The sequence below is a fragment of the Stegostoma tigrinum genome, chromosome 4 (genome assembly GCF_030684315.1).
Source record: "Stegostoma tigrinum isolate sSteTig4 chromosome 4, sSteTig4.hap1, whole genome shotgun sequence".
Lineage (NCBI taxonomy): Eukaryota > Metazoa > Chordata > Chondrichthyes > Orectolobiformes > Stegostomatidae > Stegostoma > Stegostoma tigrinum.
In genome coordinates, this window is record NC_081357.1 from 1,921,656 (window position 1) to 1,935,676 (window position 14,021).

Genomic DNA, 14,021 nt, shown 5'->3' on the forward strand with positions numbered 1-14,021 from the left:
GAGAATCTAAGATAACAAAGTGTGTAGCTGGATGAACACATCAGGCCAAGCAGCATCTTAGGAACACAAAAGCTGACGTTTCAGGCCTAGACCCTTCATCAGACCCTTTTGATGTGTTCATCTAGCAGAATAACCAGATGGGATTTCACACAAACAAGTGTGACATTTACATTCTGACAAAATGGGTGTGGAGACGCATTATAGTTCAATGGCACAGCTTGAAAGAGTTTTCTGGTACAGAGGGACCTGCGGTTTTGGTCTCTATCTGAGGAAGGATGTTCTGGCTGTGGTGGAAGTGCAATGAAGGTTTACCAGACTGATTCCTGGGAAGGACTGATATATGAAAAGAGACTGGATTGTTTAGGACTTTGTTCACTGGAGCTGAGCAGAATGAGGGAGGAAATTCTAACAGGGCTTTACCAGGTACATGCAGGAAGGATATTCCAAATTACGCAAAACCAAGGGTACTCCATTTAGGATTGAAATAAGGAGAAATTTTTTCACCCAGAGAATGTTGATCTTATGGAATTCTCTGCCACAAAAATTAATTGGGCCCAAAAAACTGTTTTCCAGAAAGATGATCAGCCACGATCATATTGAATGGCAGAGCTAGCTCAAAGGGCTGAATGGCCTATTACTGTTACAATTTTCTGTCTGGGTTTCTGAGATAACTGTGTGTGATTAGCAACATGATTACACGTGCCAGGACATTAGAGTAAATGATACCAAAACATCTTTCACTTTCTCCTTTTACCTTCAAATACAAAATCCATTGACTAAAGTTCTATTTTCACAAAGTCAATCTCTGCAAAGAAACCTGTTTTCTAACTAATCGGCCTTCATTCTCAGCCTTTTCTTCTGAATGCATGGTTTGGAGGATATTGAGAGTGGTAAGTATTTATCCCATGTGCTGACTGTGTATATCATCTAATTCTTGCATCTTCTTTGAATAAGTTTCAAGTTAATAATAAAGCAATAATTGTGTTTATTCAGAAATGTAGTTGATAAATATTTTTGTTTTGATAGAGATAAGGGATTCAATTGGCCATATATGTATTTTCAAAGGGTGCCCACTTTGAAGAAGCTCTCTGCCTCCCTCAGACATAAAGTCAGTGAGACCCTTTCTCATTGCCACACTGCTGTGACCTCTTCTGCCCTTCAGCTCTTCGACCACACCATAAAACAAATATTTATTCGCAGTGACTCAGAACACAAATTTGAAGAACCATACCATGTTTTCTACCTGGACGCCCTGCAGCCCAGAGGACTCAGCATTGAGTTCTCAAGTTTTAAATAACATAGAACATAGAACAGTACAGCACAGTACAGGCCCTTCGGCCTATGATGTTGTGCTGACTTATTATCCTACTCTAAGATCAAACTGCCCTGCGTACCCTGCGTTTTCTATCATCCATGTGCCTATCCAAGGCTCGCTTAAATGTCCCTAATGTATCTGACTCCACTACCACCAGCAGCAGCACATTCCATGCACCCACATCTCTATCTGTAAAGAACCCACCTCTGACATCTCCCCTATACCTTCCTCCAATCTTCTTAAAACCATACCCCCTTGTATTAGTCATTTCCGCCCTGGGAAAAAGTCTCTGGCTATCCACTCTAGCTAATCCTGATCATTTTGTACACCTCTATTAAGTCACCTCTCATCCTTCTTCACACTAGTGAAAAAGCCCAGCTCCCTCAACCTTTCCTCACAAGACCTGCCCTCCAGTCGAGGTAGCATCCTCGTAAATCTCCTCTGCACCCGCTCTAAAGCTTCCACATCTTTCCTGTAATGAGGCGACCAGAACTAAACATAATAACCTTCCCACCCATCCCCCGCTTCCGCTTGCAGCCCACCTGCTTCCTTCCATTCCACCTTCTGACTGTCCCTCCCATTGACCAACCAGGAAACCAACCATTGGTACCTGCTACCAATGCCCACCTATTACCAGCATTCTGCCTCAGCCCCTTCCCCGACCTTTATCTGCAGATCCCCCTAACCCCACATTCAGTCCTGAAGAAGGGTGATATCCAGGTTGCCTGTTCCTTTACTCCAGATGCTGCCTGGCTTGTTCACCCTGTATGTCACTGGAACAGGATACCCTGTTGTAGGTGATAGGACCATAAGAAATCAAAACAGGAGTAGGCCATTTGGCCCCTCAAAGCTACTCTGCCATTCAACAGATCATGGCTGATCTGACAATCCTCACGTTCTTGTTCAACATTGTGACTCCTGGTGTCGCAGGATTCTGGTGACAATGCTGCCCCCCCAGCCTCAGCCAGAACAACAATTAGAAATGATGTGATACGAACTGACAGTCTCTTCCATCAGTGCAACTGCAAACCCATTGAAGGAAAGCAAAGAAAATAAAGTTAGCTCAAAATGTTTCTTAACAGCATCTTACACAATCTCAAGAGGTTCCAAAACATTTTGCAGGCAACAGATTACTTTTTCACCTGTAATCACTGAAGTGATGTAGGAAAAAAAATCATCAGCCAAGTTGCTCACAGCAAGTTTGTACAAACAGCATGGAGATAGCGAACATATAATCAGTGTTAGTGATGTTGAGAGATATAATGAATTGGTACGTCAACTCCCCTACTCTCCTTAAGTATTACCTTGGGATCTCTTATTGCCACAAGAGTAAAATATTTCCTGCAAAATAGACACCTCTGATATTATAACTCTGCGAGTGACAATGACTGTGATTACAATTCAAATACTCTTCAATTGGCTGCAATATGCTTTTGGTTATCTGGTGTCCCATGAAAAACAAACTAAGACGCAAGTGCACAGTGAGAACCCCCCCCTCCCGTCAATCAAAGTTACAACCCAGTGCACAGAAGAGAGAGGTTCTTTCACAGGAATTTTCAGATTGCTCTGTCAGACAGTAGAAACTAAGAAACATCTCGCACATATCAGAACAAGTATTAACACCATTTTATACAACACATCTTCCCTAAAATGTGGTCCACAACACATCTCAATGTTTGCTTGTATCATTATATTATTTTTAATAAAAAGTATAGAACAATTTATTCTCGCTATTACAGGCCATTCTTTGAAGGGATGTCACATTCCAGCTCACAGACTGAGATCGTCAGCCTGCTCAATCACAGGAGCCAAACACGGGAACAGCCAAGTCCAGTGAGTCTCTCTCGAGATAACTCTCACATCCCAGTCAGTCTCTGTATAACTGATGGTCCTCACTCACATCCCAGCCAGTCTCTATATAACTGATGGTCCTCACTCACATCCCAGCCAGTCTCTATATAACTGATGGTCCTCACTCACAGCCCAGCCAGTCTCTATATAACTGATGGTCCTCACTCACATCCCAGCCAGTCTCTATATAACTGATGGTTCTCACTCACAGCCCAGCCAGTCTCTGTATAACTGATGGCCCTCACTCACACCCCAGCCAGTCTCTATATAACTGATGGTCCTCACTCACATCCCAGCCAGTCTCTATATAACTGATGGCCCTCACTCACATCCCAGCCAGTCTCTATATAACTGATGGTCCTCACTCACAGCCCAGCCAGTCTCTATATAACCGATGGTCCTCACACACATCCCAGCCAGTCTCTATATAACTGATGGTCCTCACTCACATCCCAGCCAGTCTCTGTATATCTGATGGCCCTCACTCACATCCCAGCCAGTCTCTGTATAACTGATGGTCCTCACTCACATCCCAGCCAGTCTCTATATAACTGATGGTCCTCACTCACAGCCCAGCCAGTCTCTATATAACTGATGGCCCTCACTCACATCCCAGCCAATCTCTATATAACTGATGGTCCTCACTCGCATCCCAGCCAGTCTCTGTATATCTGATGGTCCTCACTCACAGCCCAGCCAGTCTCTGTATATCTGATGATCCTCACTCACATCCCAGCCAGTCTCTGTATAACTGATGGTTCTCACACATCCCAGCCAGTCTCTATATAACTGATGGTCCTCACTCACATCCCAGCCAGTCTCTATATAACTGATGGCCCTCACTCACTTCCCAGCCAGTCTCTATATAACTGATGGCCCTCACTCACTTCCCAGCCAGTCTCTATATAACTGATGGCCCTCACTCACATCCCAGCCAGTCTCTATATAACTGATGGTCCTCACTCACAGCCCAGTCACTCTCTAGATAACTGATGGTCCTCACTCACATCCCAGTCAGTCTCTATATAACTGATGGTCCTCACTCTCATCTCAGCCAGTCTCTGTATAACTGATCATCCTCACTCACAGCCCAGCCAGTCTCTATAAAATTGATGGTCCTCAGTCACTGTCCAGTCATTCTGTATAAAACTGATGGTCCTCACTCACATCCCAGCAAGTCTCACTATAACTGATGGCCCCCACTCACAGCCCAATCATTCTCTAGATAACTGATGGGCCTCACTCACAGCCCTGCCAGTCTCTATATAACTGATGGTCCTCACTCACAGCCCAGCCAGTCTCTATATAACTGATGGTCCTCACTCACAGCCCAGCCAGTCTCAATAAAATTGATGGTCCTCACTCACATCCCAGCCAGTCTCTATATAACTGATGGTTCTCACTCACATCCTAGCCAGTCTGTATATAACTGATGGTCCTCACTCACGGCCCAGCCAGTCTCTATATAACTGATGGTCCTCTCCCACATCCCAGCCAGTCTCTATATAACTGATGGTCCTCACTCACATCCCAGCCAGTCTCTATATAACTGATGGTCCTCACTCACATCCCAGCCAGTCTCTATATAACTGATGGTCCTCACTCACAGCCCAGTCACTCTCTAGATAACTGATGGTCCTCACTCACATCCCAGTCAGTCTCTATATAACTGATGGTCCTCACTCTCAACTCTTCCAGCCTCTGTATAACTGATCATCCTCACTCACAGCCCAGCCAGTCTCTATAAAATTGATGGTCCTCAGTCACTGTCCAGTCATTCTGTATAAAACTGATGGACCTCACTCACATCCCAGCAAGTCTCTATATAACTGATGGCCCACACTCACAGCCCAATCATTCTCTAGATAACTGATGGTCCTCACTCACAGACCAGCCAGTCTCTATATAACTGATGGTCCTCACTCACAGCCCAGTTATTCTCTATATAACTGATGGTCCTCACTCACATCCCAGCCAGTCTCAAAAATATTGATGGTCCTCACTCACATCCCAGCCAGTCTCTATATAACTGATGGTTCTCACTCACATCCCAGCCAGTCTCTATATAACTGATGGTCCTCACTCACATCCCAGCCAGTCTCTATATAACTGATGGTCCTCACTCACATCCCAGCCAGTCTCTATATAACTGATGGTCCTCACTCACATCCCAGCCAGTCTCTATATAACTGATGGTTCTCACTCACATCCCAGCCAGTCTCTTTATAACTGATGGTTCTCACCTACGACCCATTCAGTCTCTAAATAACTGATGGTCCTCACTTAGAGCCCAGCCAGTCTCTATATAACCAGTTGTCCTCACACACATCCCTGCCAGTCTCTATATAACCAGTTGTCCTCACACACATCCCTGCCAGTCTCTATATAACTGATGGTCCTCACACATATCCCAGCCAGTCTCTATATAACTGATGGCCCTCACTCACAGCCCAGCCAGATTCTATATAACTGATGGCCCTCACTCACATCCCAGCCAGTCTCTATATAACTGATGGTCCTCACTCACATCCCAGCCAGTCTCTATATAACTGATGGTCCTCACTCACATCCCAGTCAGCCTGTATATAATTGATGGTCCTCACACACATCCCAGCCAGTCTCTATATAACTGATGGCCCTCACTCACAGCCCAGCCAGATTCTATATAACTGATGGCCCTCACTCACATCCCAGCCAGTCTCTATATAACTGATGGCCCTCACACACATCCCAGCCAGCCTGTATATAACTGATGGTCCTCACTCACAGCCCAGCCAGCCTGTATATAACTGATGGTCCTCACTCACATCCCAGCCAGTCTCTATATAACTGATGGTCCTCACACACATCCCAGCCAGCCTGTATATAACTGATGGTCCTCACTCACAGCCCAGCCAGACTCTATATAACTGATTGTCCTCACTCACATCCCAGTCAGCCTGTATATAATTGATGGTCCTCACTCACAGCCCAGTATGTGAGTCTCTATATAACTGATGGTCTCTATAAAACTGAAGAAGGGTCTAGGCCCAAAACATCAGCCTTACTGCTCCTCTGATGCTGCTTGACCTGCTGTGTTCATCCAGCTCTACACCTTGTTATCTCAGATTCTCCAGCATCTGCAGTTCCTACTATCTCTATATAACTGATGGTCCTCACTCACATCCCAGCCAGTCTCTATAAAACTGAAAGTTCTCACTCACAGCCTAGTCAGGGCTCTCTATTACTGTTGGTCCTCACCCATATCCCAGCCAGTCTCTATATAACTGATGGTACGCACTCACATCCCAGCCAGTCTCTATATAACTGATGGTCCTCACTCACAGCCCAGCCAGTCTCTGTATAACTGATGGTCCTCACACACATCCCAGCCAGTCTCTATATAACTGATGGTCCTCACTCACATCCCAGCCAGTCTCTATATAACTGATGGTCCTCACACACATCCCAGCCAGTCTCTATATAACTGATGGTCCTCACACACATCCCAGCCAGTCTCTGTATAACTGATGGTCCTCACACACATCCCAGCCAGTCTCTATATAACTGATGGTCCTCACTCACATCTCAGCTAGTCGCCATAAAACTGATGGTCCTCACTCACACCCCAGCCCGTCTCTATATAACTGATGGTCCTCACTCACATCCCAGTCAATATGTGTCTTACTGATGGTTTTCACACACAGCCGAATCTGAAATGGAATCTTGTCCCTTTTTGCATATAAGCAATAAACCTGTCTCATTCATAATTTGAACACCCTTCCTGAAATCTTTAACCTTTCATTATCTACAGGCAGTTACAGGTAGCAATACCTGATTGTTGAGTATAGTTCCGGAAACTTGTCCGGCACCTGTGAGTGCGAGTGAAGAGCTTGTTTCCATTCCCTATGACTCTGTGAGTGTACATTGTTCCACATGCTCATGACTACTCCACATGCCTGCCTCTATCCTTGCCCATCAGCAGGAAATTGTAGCTGGAAATCTGAATAATAATTATGGCAATGGCTGGAGTATGGTCTGCTGAGCCATAGCATATTTAATTGCGTTAAGCTGGAATCTGTATCTGGCCTCTTCTGTTTTGATAATCACCTTCTCGAACTCCATCATGATCTTGTTATTGTAGAATAGCTGGAGTGTAGGAAGTACTATAGATGTGATTTATTCTTCTAAAATGAGCATTTGTTGTACTCCTCCCTGGTCTTCCTTGCAGGCAGAACTCTGTTCAGCAGAGAACAAGAACGTGAGCAGCACCAGTCTGCAGGAGGAGACAACCACTGAGGCTGTATCCCTGGTAAGTACAAGGTCCCAGTGCAGGTGTCATGTTCACACATTCAGTCTTGATCTCTACCTGCGACAGGCTCTAGGAACTGGGGTGCAATCATCTCCGTTTTAGCAATGGGAGGTAGATGCTTGGGAACTGGCTGAGAGCAGTAGCAATCAGCCAGCTTTGCAATCCGCACTAATTTGAGAATAAGAGACAGTAAGAACTGCAGATGCTGGAGAATCCGAGATAACAAAGTGTGGAGCTGGTTGAACACAGCAGGCCCAGCAGCATCTCAGGAGCACAATATCTGATGTTTCGGAAGGGTCTAGGCCTGAACTCCACACTTTGTTATCTCGGATTCTCCAGAATCTGCAGTTCCCATTATCTTTAAATGGCTGCAACTTCCTCTGAATGGTATCGAGGAGCAGCTAACATTCAGGGTGAATACCAATGGTATGATGAGAAAGAGAAATGAGGTCCTGCAGGCAATGTTGAGAGAGTTGGGTAGAAAATCGCTTGTCTGCTATTTCCCCAGTAGCCATTGACCATTTCCCCACTTTCAGTCTTGAGTGGGCCAACAGTGCTCCTGACCACCCGCCTTTTATCTAACTATAAACACTCTGTTATATTGATTTTGTTGTCTGTAGCAAGTTTTCTTTCATAATCCCTTTTCAGATCTCTACCTAAACTCCTCTGTGGCCCTTTGCTGTTCACTCTTTGTGGTCTTTCTAATTCAGCAGGACCTGTGCTTTTGTTGTGTTTTGAAAGCTGTTTCTTTTAGTTTTATGCAGTCCCTTATCTCTTTAATTGTCCACGCCGATTTGTTCCTGTGAAGTGGAGCTTTTCCCACTCAGAGATATAAATGGGTTTTGTATTGTGTTAAATGTTTCCTTAATCATCCTCCACTGGTCTTCTGTTGTTTTACCCATGACCAGTTTTTTCCAGTTTAAAAACATAGAACACAGAACAGTAGAGTGTAGGAACAGGCCCTTCAGCCCACCATGTCAGTGCCTACCCCCATGATACCGTTCTAAACTAATCCCATCTGCCTGCAGACAGTCTGTGACCTCTAATACCTGCTGGTTCATCCATCTGTCTAATTGTCTCGTAAACTTTGTATGTAACTGCTTCTACCACCTCTTCTGTGGCGCATTCCAGGCACCTACCACCCTCATTGTAAAAATCTTCCCTTGCATATCTGTTTTAAATCTTTCCCCTCTCACCTTAAACCTACGCCCCCGAGTATTTGACATTTCCACTCTGGAAAAAAAGATTCTGACTATCCACCCTATCCATGCCTCTTAAAATTGCATATGCTTCTATCAGGCCACCTGTCCATGTCCAGCCAATCTCCCCTTATAGCTAATACACTCTGATCCAGGCAACATCATGGTAAAGATAACAAAGTGTGGGGCTGGATGAACACAGGAGGCCAAGCAGCATCTTATGTGCACAAAAGCAGACGTTTCGGGCCGAGACCCTTCATCAGAGAAGGGGGATGGGGAAAGGATTCTGAAATAAATAGGGAGAGAGGGGGAGGCGGACTGAAGATGGATAGAGGAAAAGGTAGGTGGAGAGCAGAGTATGGGTGGGGAGGTAGGGAGAGGATAGGTCATTTCGGGGAGGACGGATAGGTTAAGGGGGCGGGATGAGGTTAGTAGGTAGGAAGTGGAGGTGTGGCTTGAAGTGGGAGGAGGGGATAGGTGAGAGGAAGAACAGGTTAGGGAGGCGGGGACAAGCTGGGCTGTTTCTGGGATGCAGTGGAGGGAGGGAAGATTTTGAAGTTGATGAAATCCACATTGATACCACTGGGCTGCAGGGTTCCTAAGTTACAGGGGAAGGTGCCAGGTGTGGTGGGGTTGGAGGGGAATGTGGAGCGGACAAGGGAGTTGCAAAGTGACTGGTCTCTCCAGAAGGCAGTCAAGGGTGGGGTGGGAAAAATGTCTTTGGTGGTGGGGTCGGATTGTAGATGGCGGAAGTGTCGGAGAATGATGCATTGTATCCGGAGGTTGGTGGGGTGGTATGTGAGGACTGGGGGATTCTCTTGGGGCGGTTATCGCAAGGGCGGGGTGTGAGGGATGCGGTGCGGGAAATGCGGGAGACGTGGTCGAGGGCGTTCTCGACCACTGCGGGGGGGAAGTAGCAGCCTCGACCGTGTCTCCCGCATTTCCCGCACCACACCCGGCACCTTGGCCTGCAACCGCAGGAAGTGCTACACCTGCCCCCACACCATCTCCTTCACCCCCATCCCAGGCCCCAAGATGACTTCCCACATCAAGCAGATGTTCACCTGCACATCCGCCAATGTGGTATACTGCATCTGTTGCACACAGTGTGGTTACCTCTACCTTGAGGAAACCAAACTGAGGCTTGGGGACTGCTTTGCAGAACACCTACGCCCGGTTCGCAGTAAACAACTGCACCTCCCAGTCGCGAACCATTTTAACTCCCCGTCCCATTCCTTAGATAACATGTCCATCCTGGGCCTTCTGCAGTGCCATAACGATGCTACCCATAGGTTGCAGGAACAGCAACTCATATTCTGCTCAGGAACCCTGCAGCCCAATGGTATCAATGTGAATTTCACCAGCTTCAAAATCTCCCCCCCACCACTGCATCCCAGAAACAGCCCAGCTCGTCCCCGCCTGCCTAACCTGTTCTTCCTCTCACCTATCCCCTCCTCCCACCTCAAGTCGAACCTCCATTTCCTACCTACTAACCTCATCTCGCCCCCTTGACCTATCTGTCCTCCCCGGACTGACCTATCCTCTCCCTACCTCCCCACACATACTCTCCTCTCCACCTATCTTCTCCTCTATCTATCTTCAGTCTGCCTCCCCCTCTCTCCCTATTTATTTCAGAATCCTCTCCCCATCCCCCTCTCTGATGAAGGGTCTAGGCCCGAAACGTCAGCTTTTGTGCTCCTGAGATGCTGCTTGGCCTGCTGTGTCCATCCAGCTCCCCACTTTGTTATCTGGGATTCTCCAGCATCTGCAGTTCCCATTATCTCTAACATCATGGTAAACCTCTTCTGCACCCATTCGTAAGCCTGCAGTGTAGCAACCTGAACTGCACACAATGCCCCAATTTTTTTTCCTCTAATCAGTTGTGGGACATGGACATCGCTGGCTGGCCAGCATTTCTTGCCCATTGCTGATTGTCCTTGAGAAGGCGGGGGTGAGCTGCCTTCTTGAACTGCTGTAGTCCACCTACTGTGGGTTAACCCAAAATGCCCTTAGGGAGGGGATTTCAGGATTTTGACCCAGTGCGAGTGAAGAAACGGTGATAGATTTCCAAATCAGGATGGTAAGTGACTTGCAGAGGAACTTAGAGGTGGTGGTGTTCCCATATATTTGCTGCCCTAGTCCTTCTACATGGAAGTGGTCGTGGGTTTGGAAGGTGCTGCCTGAGGATCTTTGGTGAATTTCTGCAGTGCATCTTGTAGATGGTACACACTGCTGCTACTGAGCGTCGGTGGTGGAGGGAGTGGGATGTTTGTGGATGTGATGCCAATCAAGCGGCTGCTTTGTCCTGGATGGTGTCAAGCTCCTTGAATGTTGTTGGGGCTGCACTCATCCAGGCAAGTGGGGAGTATTCCATCACACTCCTGACTTGTGCCTTGTAAATGGTGGGCAGGCATTGAGGAGTCAGGAAGTTACTTCCTAGTCTCCTAGTATTCCTCGCCTCTGATCTGCTCTTGTAGCCACTATGTTTATGTGGTGAGTCCGTTTGAGTTTCTGGTCAATGGTAACAGCCAAGATGTTGATAGTGGGGGATTCAGTTACAGTAACACCATTGAATGTCAAGGGACAAAGGTTAGATTGTCTCTTATTGGTGATACTCAGAGCCTGGCATTTGTGTGGTGCGAATGTCACTTGTCACTTGTCAGCCCACGCCTGGATCTTGTTGTATGTGAACATGGACTGCTTCAGTATCTGAAGAGACATGAATGGTGCTGAACATTATGCAACCATCCGCAAACATACTCACTTCTGACCTTATGATGGAGGGAAGGTCATTGATGAAGCAGCTGAAGGTGGTTGGGCCTAGGACACTACCCTGAGGGACTTCTAGAGAGATGTCGTGGAGCTGGGATGATTGACCTCCCACAGCCACGACCATCTTCCTATGGGTCAGGTATGACTCTCTCTAAGTGGAGAGCTTGCCCCCGATTCACATTGATTCCAGTTTTGCCAGGGCTCCTTGATGCCACACTCGGTCGAATGCAGCCTTGATATCAAGGACTGTCACTCTCACCTCTCCTCTAAATTCAGCTCTTTTGTCCATGTTTGAACCGAGGCTGTAATGAGGTCAGGAGCTGAGTGGCCCTGGCGGAACCCAAACTGGGCGTCACTGAGCAGGTTATTGCTGAGCAGGAGCTGCTTGATAGCGCTGTTCCTGACACCTTCCATCACTTTACTGATGATCGAGAGGAGACTGATGGGATGGGAATTGGCCGGGCTGGATTTGCCCTGCTTTTTATGTACAGGACATACCTGGGCAACTTTCCACATGGCCATGTAGATCCCAGTGTTGTAACTGTACTGGAACAGTTTGGCTAGGGGAGCGGTAAGTTCTGGAACACAAGTCTTTAGTATTATCGCTGGAATGTTGTCAGGGTCCGTAACCTTTGCAGTATCCAGTGTCTGCAACTGTTCCTTGATTTCACGTGGAGTGAATGGAATTGGCTGAAGACTGCTATCTGTGATTTTGGGGACCACTGGAAGAGGCCAAGATAGATCATCCACTCGGCGCTTCTGGCTGAAGATTGCTATGAATGCTTCAGCCTTATCTGTTGCACTGATGTGCTGGGCACTTCCATCATTGAGGATGGGGATATTTGTGGAGCCTCCTCCACCACCATTCACCACTGGATGTGATCTGATCCATTGGCTGTGGGATCGCTGAGCTCTGTCTATCATTTGCTGCTTTCGCTGTTTGGTGTGCAGCTAGTCCTGTTTGGTGGCTTCACCAGGTTGATGCCTCATCTTCAGGTATGCCTGGTGCTGCTCCTGGCCTTCCCTACTGCCCTCTCCATTGAACCAGAGTTGATGCCCTGCTTTGATGGTAATGGTTGTGTGGGGAATATGCTGGGCCATGAGGTTACAGATTGCGTTGAAGTACAATCTTGCTGCTGTTGATGGCCCACAGCGCCTCATGGATGCCCAGACTTGAGCTGCTAGATCTGTGCAAAGTCTGTCCCATTAAGCACGGTGACAGTGTCACACAACACAATGGAGGGTATTCTCAATGTGAAGGTGGGACTTTGTTTCCACAAGAACTGTGCGATGGTCACTCTTACCGATACTGTCATGGACAGAGCAACTGCAGCTGGCAGATTAGTAAGGATGAGGTCAAGTATGTTTATTCACTCCTGTTGGTTCCCTCACCACCTGCCGCAGACCCAGTCCAGCAGCTATGTCCTTTAGGACCCGACCAGCTCGATCAGTAGTACTGCTGCCGAGCCACTCTTGGTGATGGACGTTGAAACCCCCCACCCAGAGTACATTTTGTGCCCTTGTCACCCTCAGTGCTTCCTCTAAGTGTTGTTCAACATGGAGGAGAGACTGATCCATCAGCTGAGGGAGGACGGTATGTGGTAATCAGCAGGAGGTTTCCTTGCCCATGTTTAACCTGAAGCCATGAGACTTCATGGGATCTGGAGTCAATGTTGAGGATTCCCACAGCAACTCCCTTCCGACTGTATCCCACTGTGCCAACCCCCACTGCCGGTGGGACAGGACATATCCAGGGATGGTGATGGTGGTGTCTGGGACACTGTAAGATATAAAACATAGAAAAGTACAGCACAGTACAGACCCTTCGGCCCATGATGTTGTGCCGTGGAATAATCCTAATCCAAAAGTAAAATAACCTAACCTACATTCCCCTCAATTCACTGCTGTCCATGTGCATGTCCAGCAGTCGCTTAAATGTCACCTAATGACTCCACTTCCACGACTACCATTGGCAAACTATTCCATGCGCTCACAACTCTCTGGGTGAAGAACCTCCCTCTGACATCTCCTCTATACCTTCCTCCTAACACCTTAAAACTATGACCCCTCATGGCAGTCAGACCTGCCCTGGGGAAAAGTCTCTGGCTATCGACTCTATCCATGCCTCTCATTACCTTGTACACCTCAATCAGGTCACCTCTCTTCCTCCTTCTCTCCAGAGAGAAAAGTCCGAGCTCAGTCAACCTCTCCTCGTAAGACAAGTCCTCCAGTCCAGGCAGCATCCTGGTAAACCTCCTTTGCACCCTCTCCAAAGCCTCCACATCTTTCCTATAATAGTGCGACCAGAACTGGACACAATATTCCAAGTGTGGTCTCACCAGGGTTTTGCAGAGCTGCAACATAACCTCGCGGCTCTTAAACGCGATCCCCCTGTTAATGAAAGCCAAAACACCATATGCTTTCTTAACAACCTTATCCACTTGGGTGGCAACTTTGAGGGAACTATGCACTTGAACACCAAGATCCCGCTGTTCCTCCACACTGCTGAGAATCCTGCCTTTAATCCTATATTCAGGATTTAAGTTTGACCTTCCAAAATGCATCACTTCGCATTTATCCAGGTTGAACTCCA

The 14,021-nt window shown here is 47.2% G+C and overlaps 1 protein-coding gene across 2 annotated transcripts in view; it reads left to right on the plus strand.

Annotated features, from left to right (window-relative positions):
- Window positions 1-14,021, plus strand: part of zmp:0000000755 (phosphofurin acidic cluster sorting protein 1) — a 335,491-nt gene that overhangs the window by 220,483 nt on the left and 100,987 nt on the right. For both annotated transcript variants that reach the window (XM_059645081.1, XM_059645082.1), the window contains exons 10-11: window positions 3,055-3,148; window positions 7,377-7,457. In XM_059645081.1, the coding sequence (XP_059501064.1) occupies window positions 3,055-3,148; window positions 7,377-7,457 (175 nt within the window). The remainder of the gene's footprint in view (window positions 1-3,054; window positions 3,149-7,376; window positions 7,458-14,021) is intronic.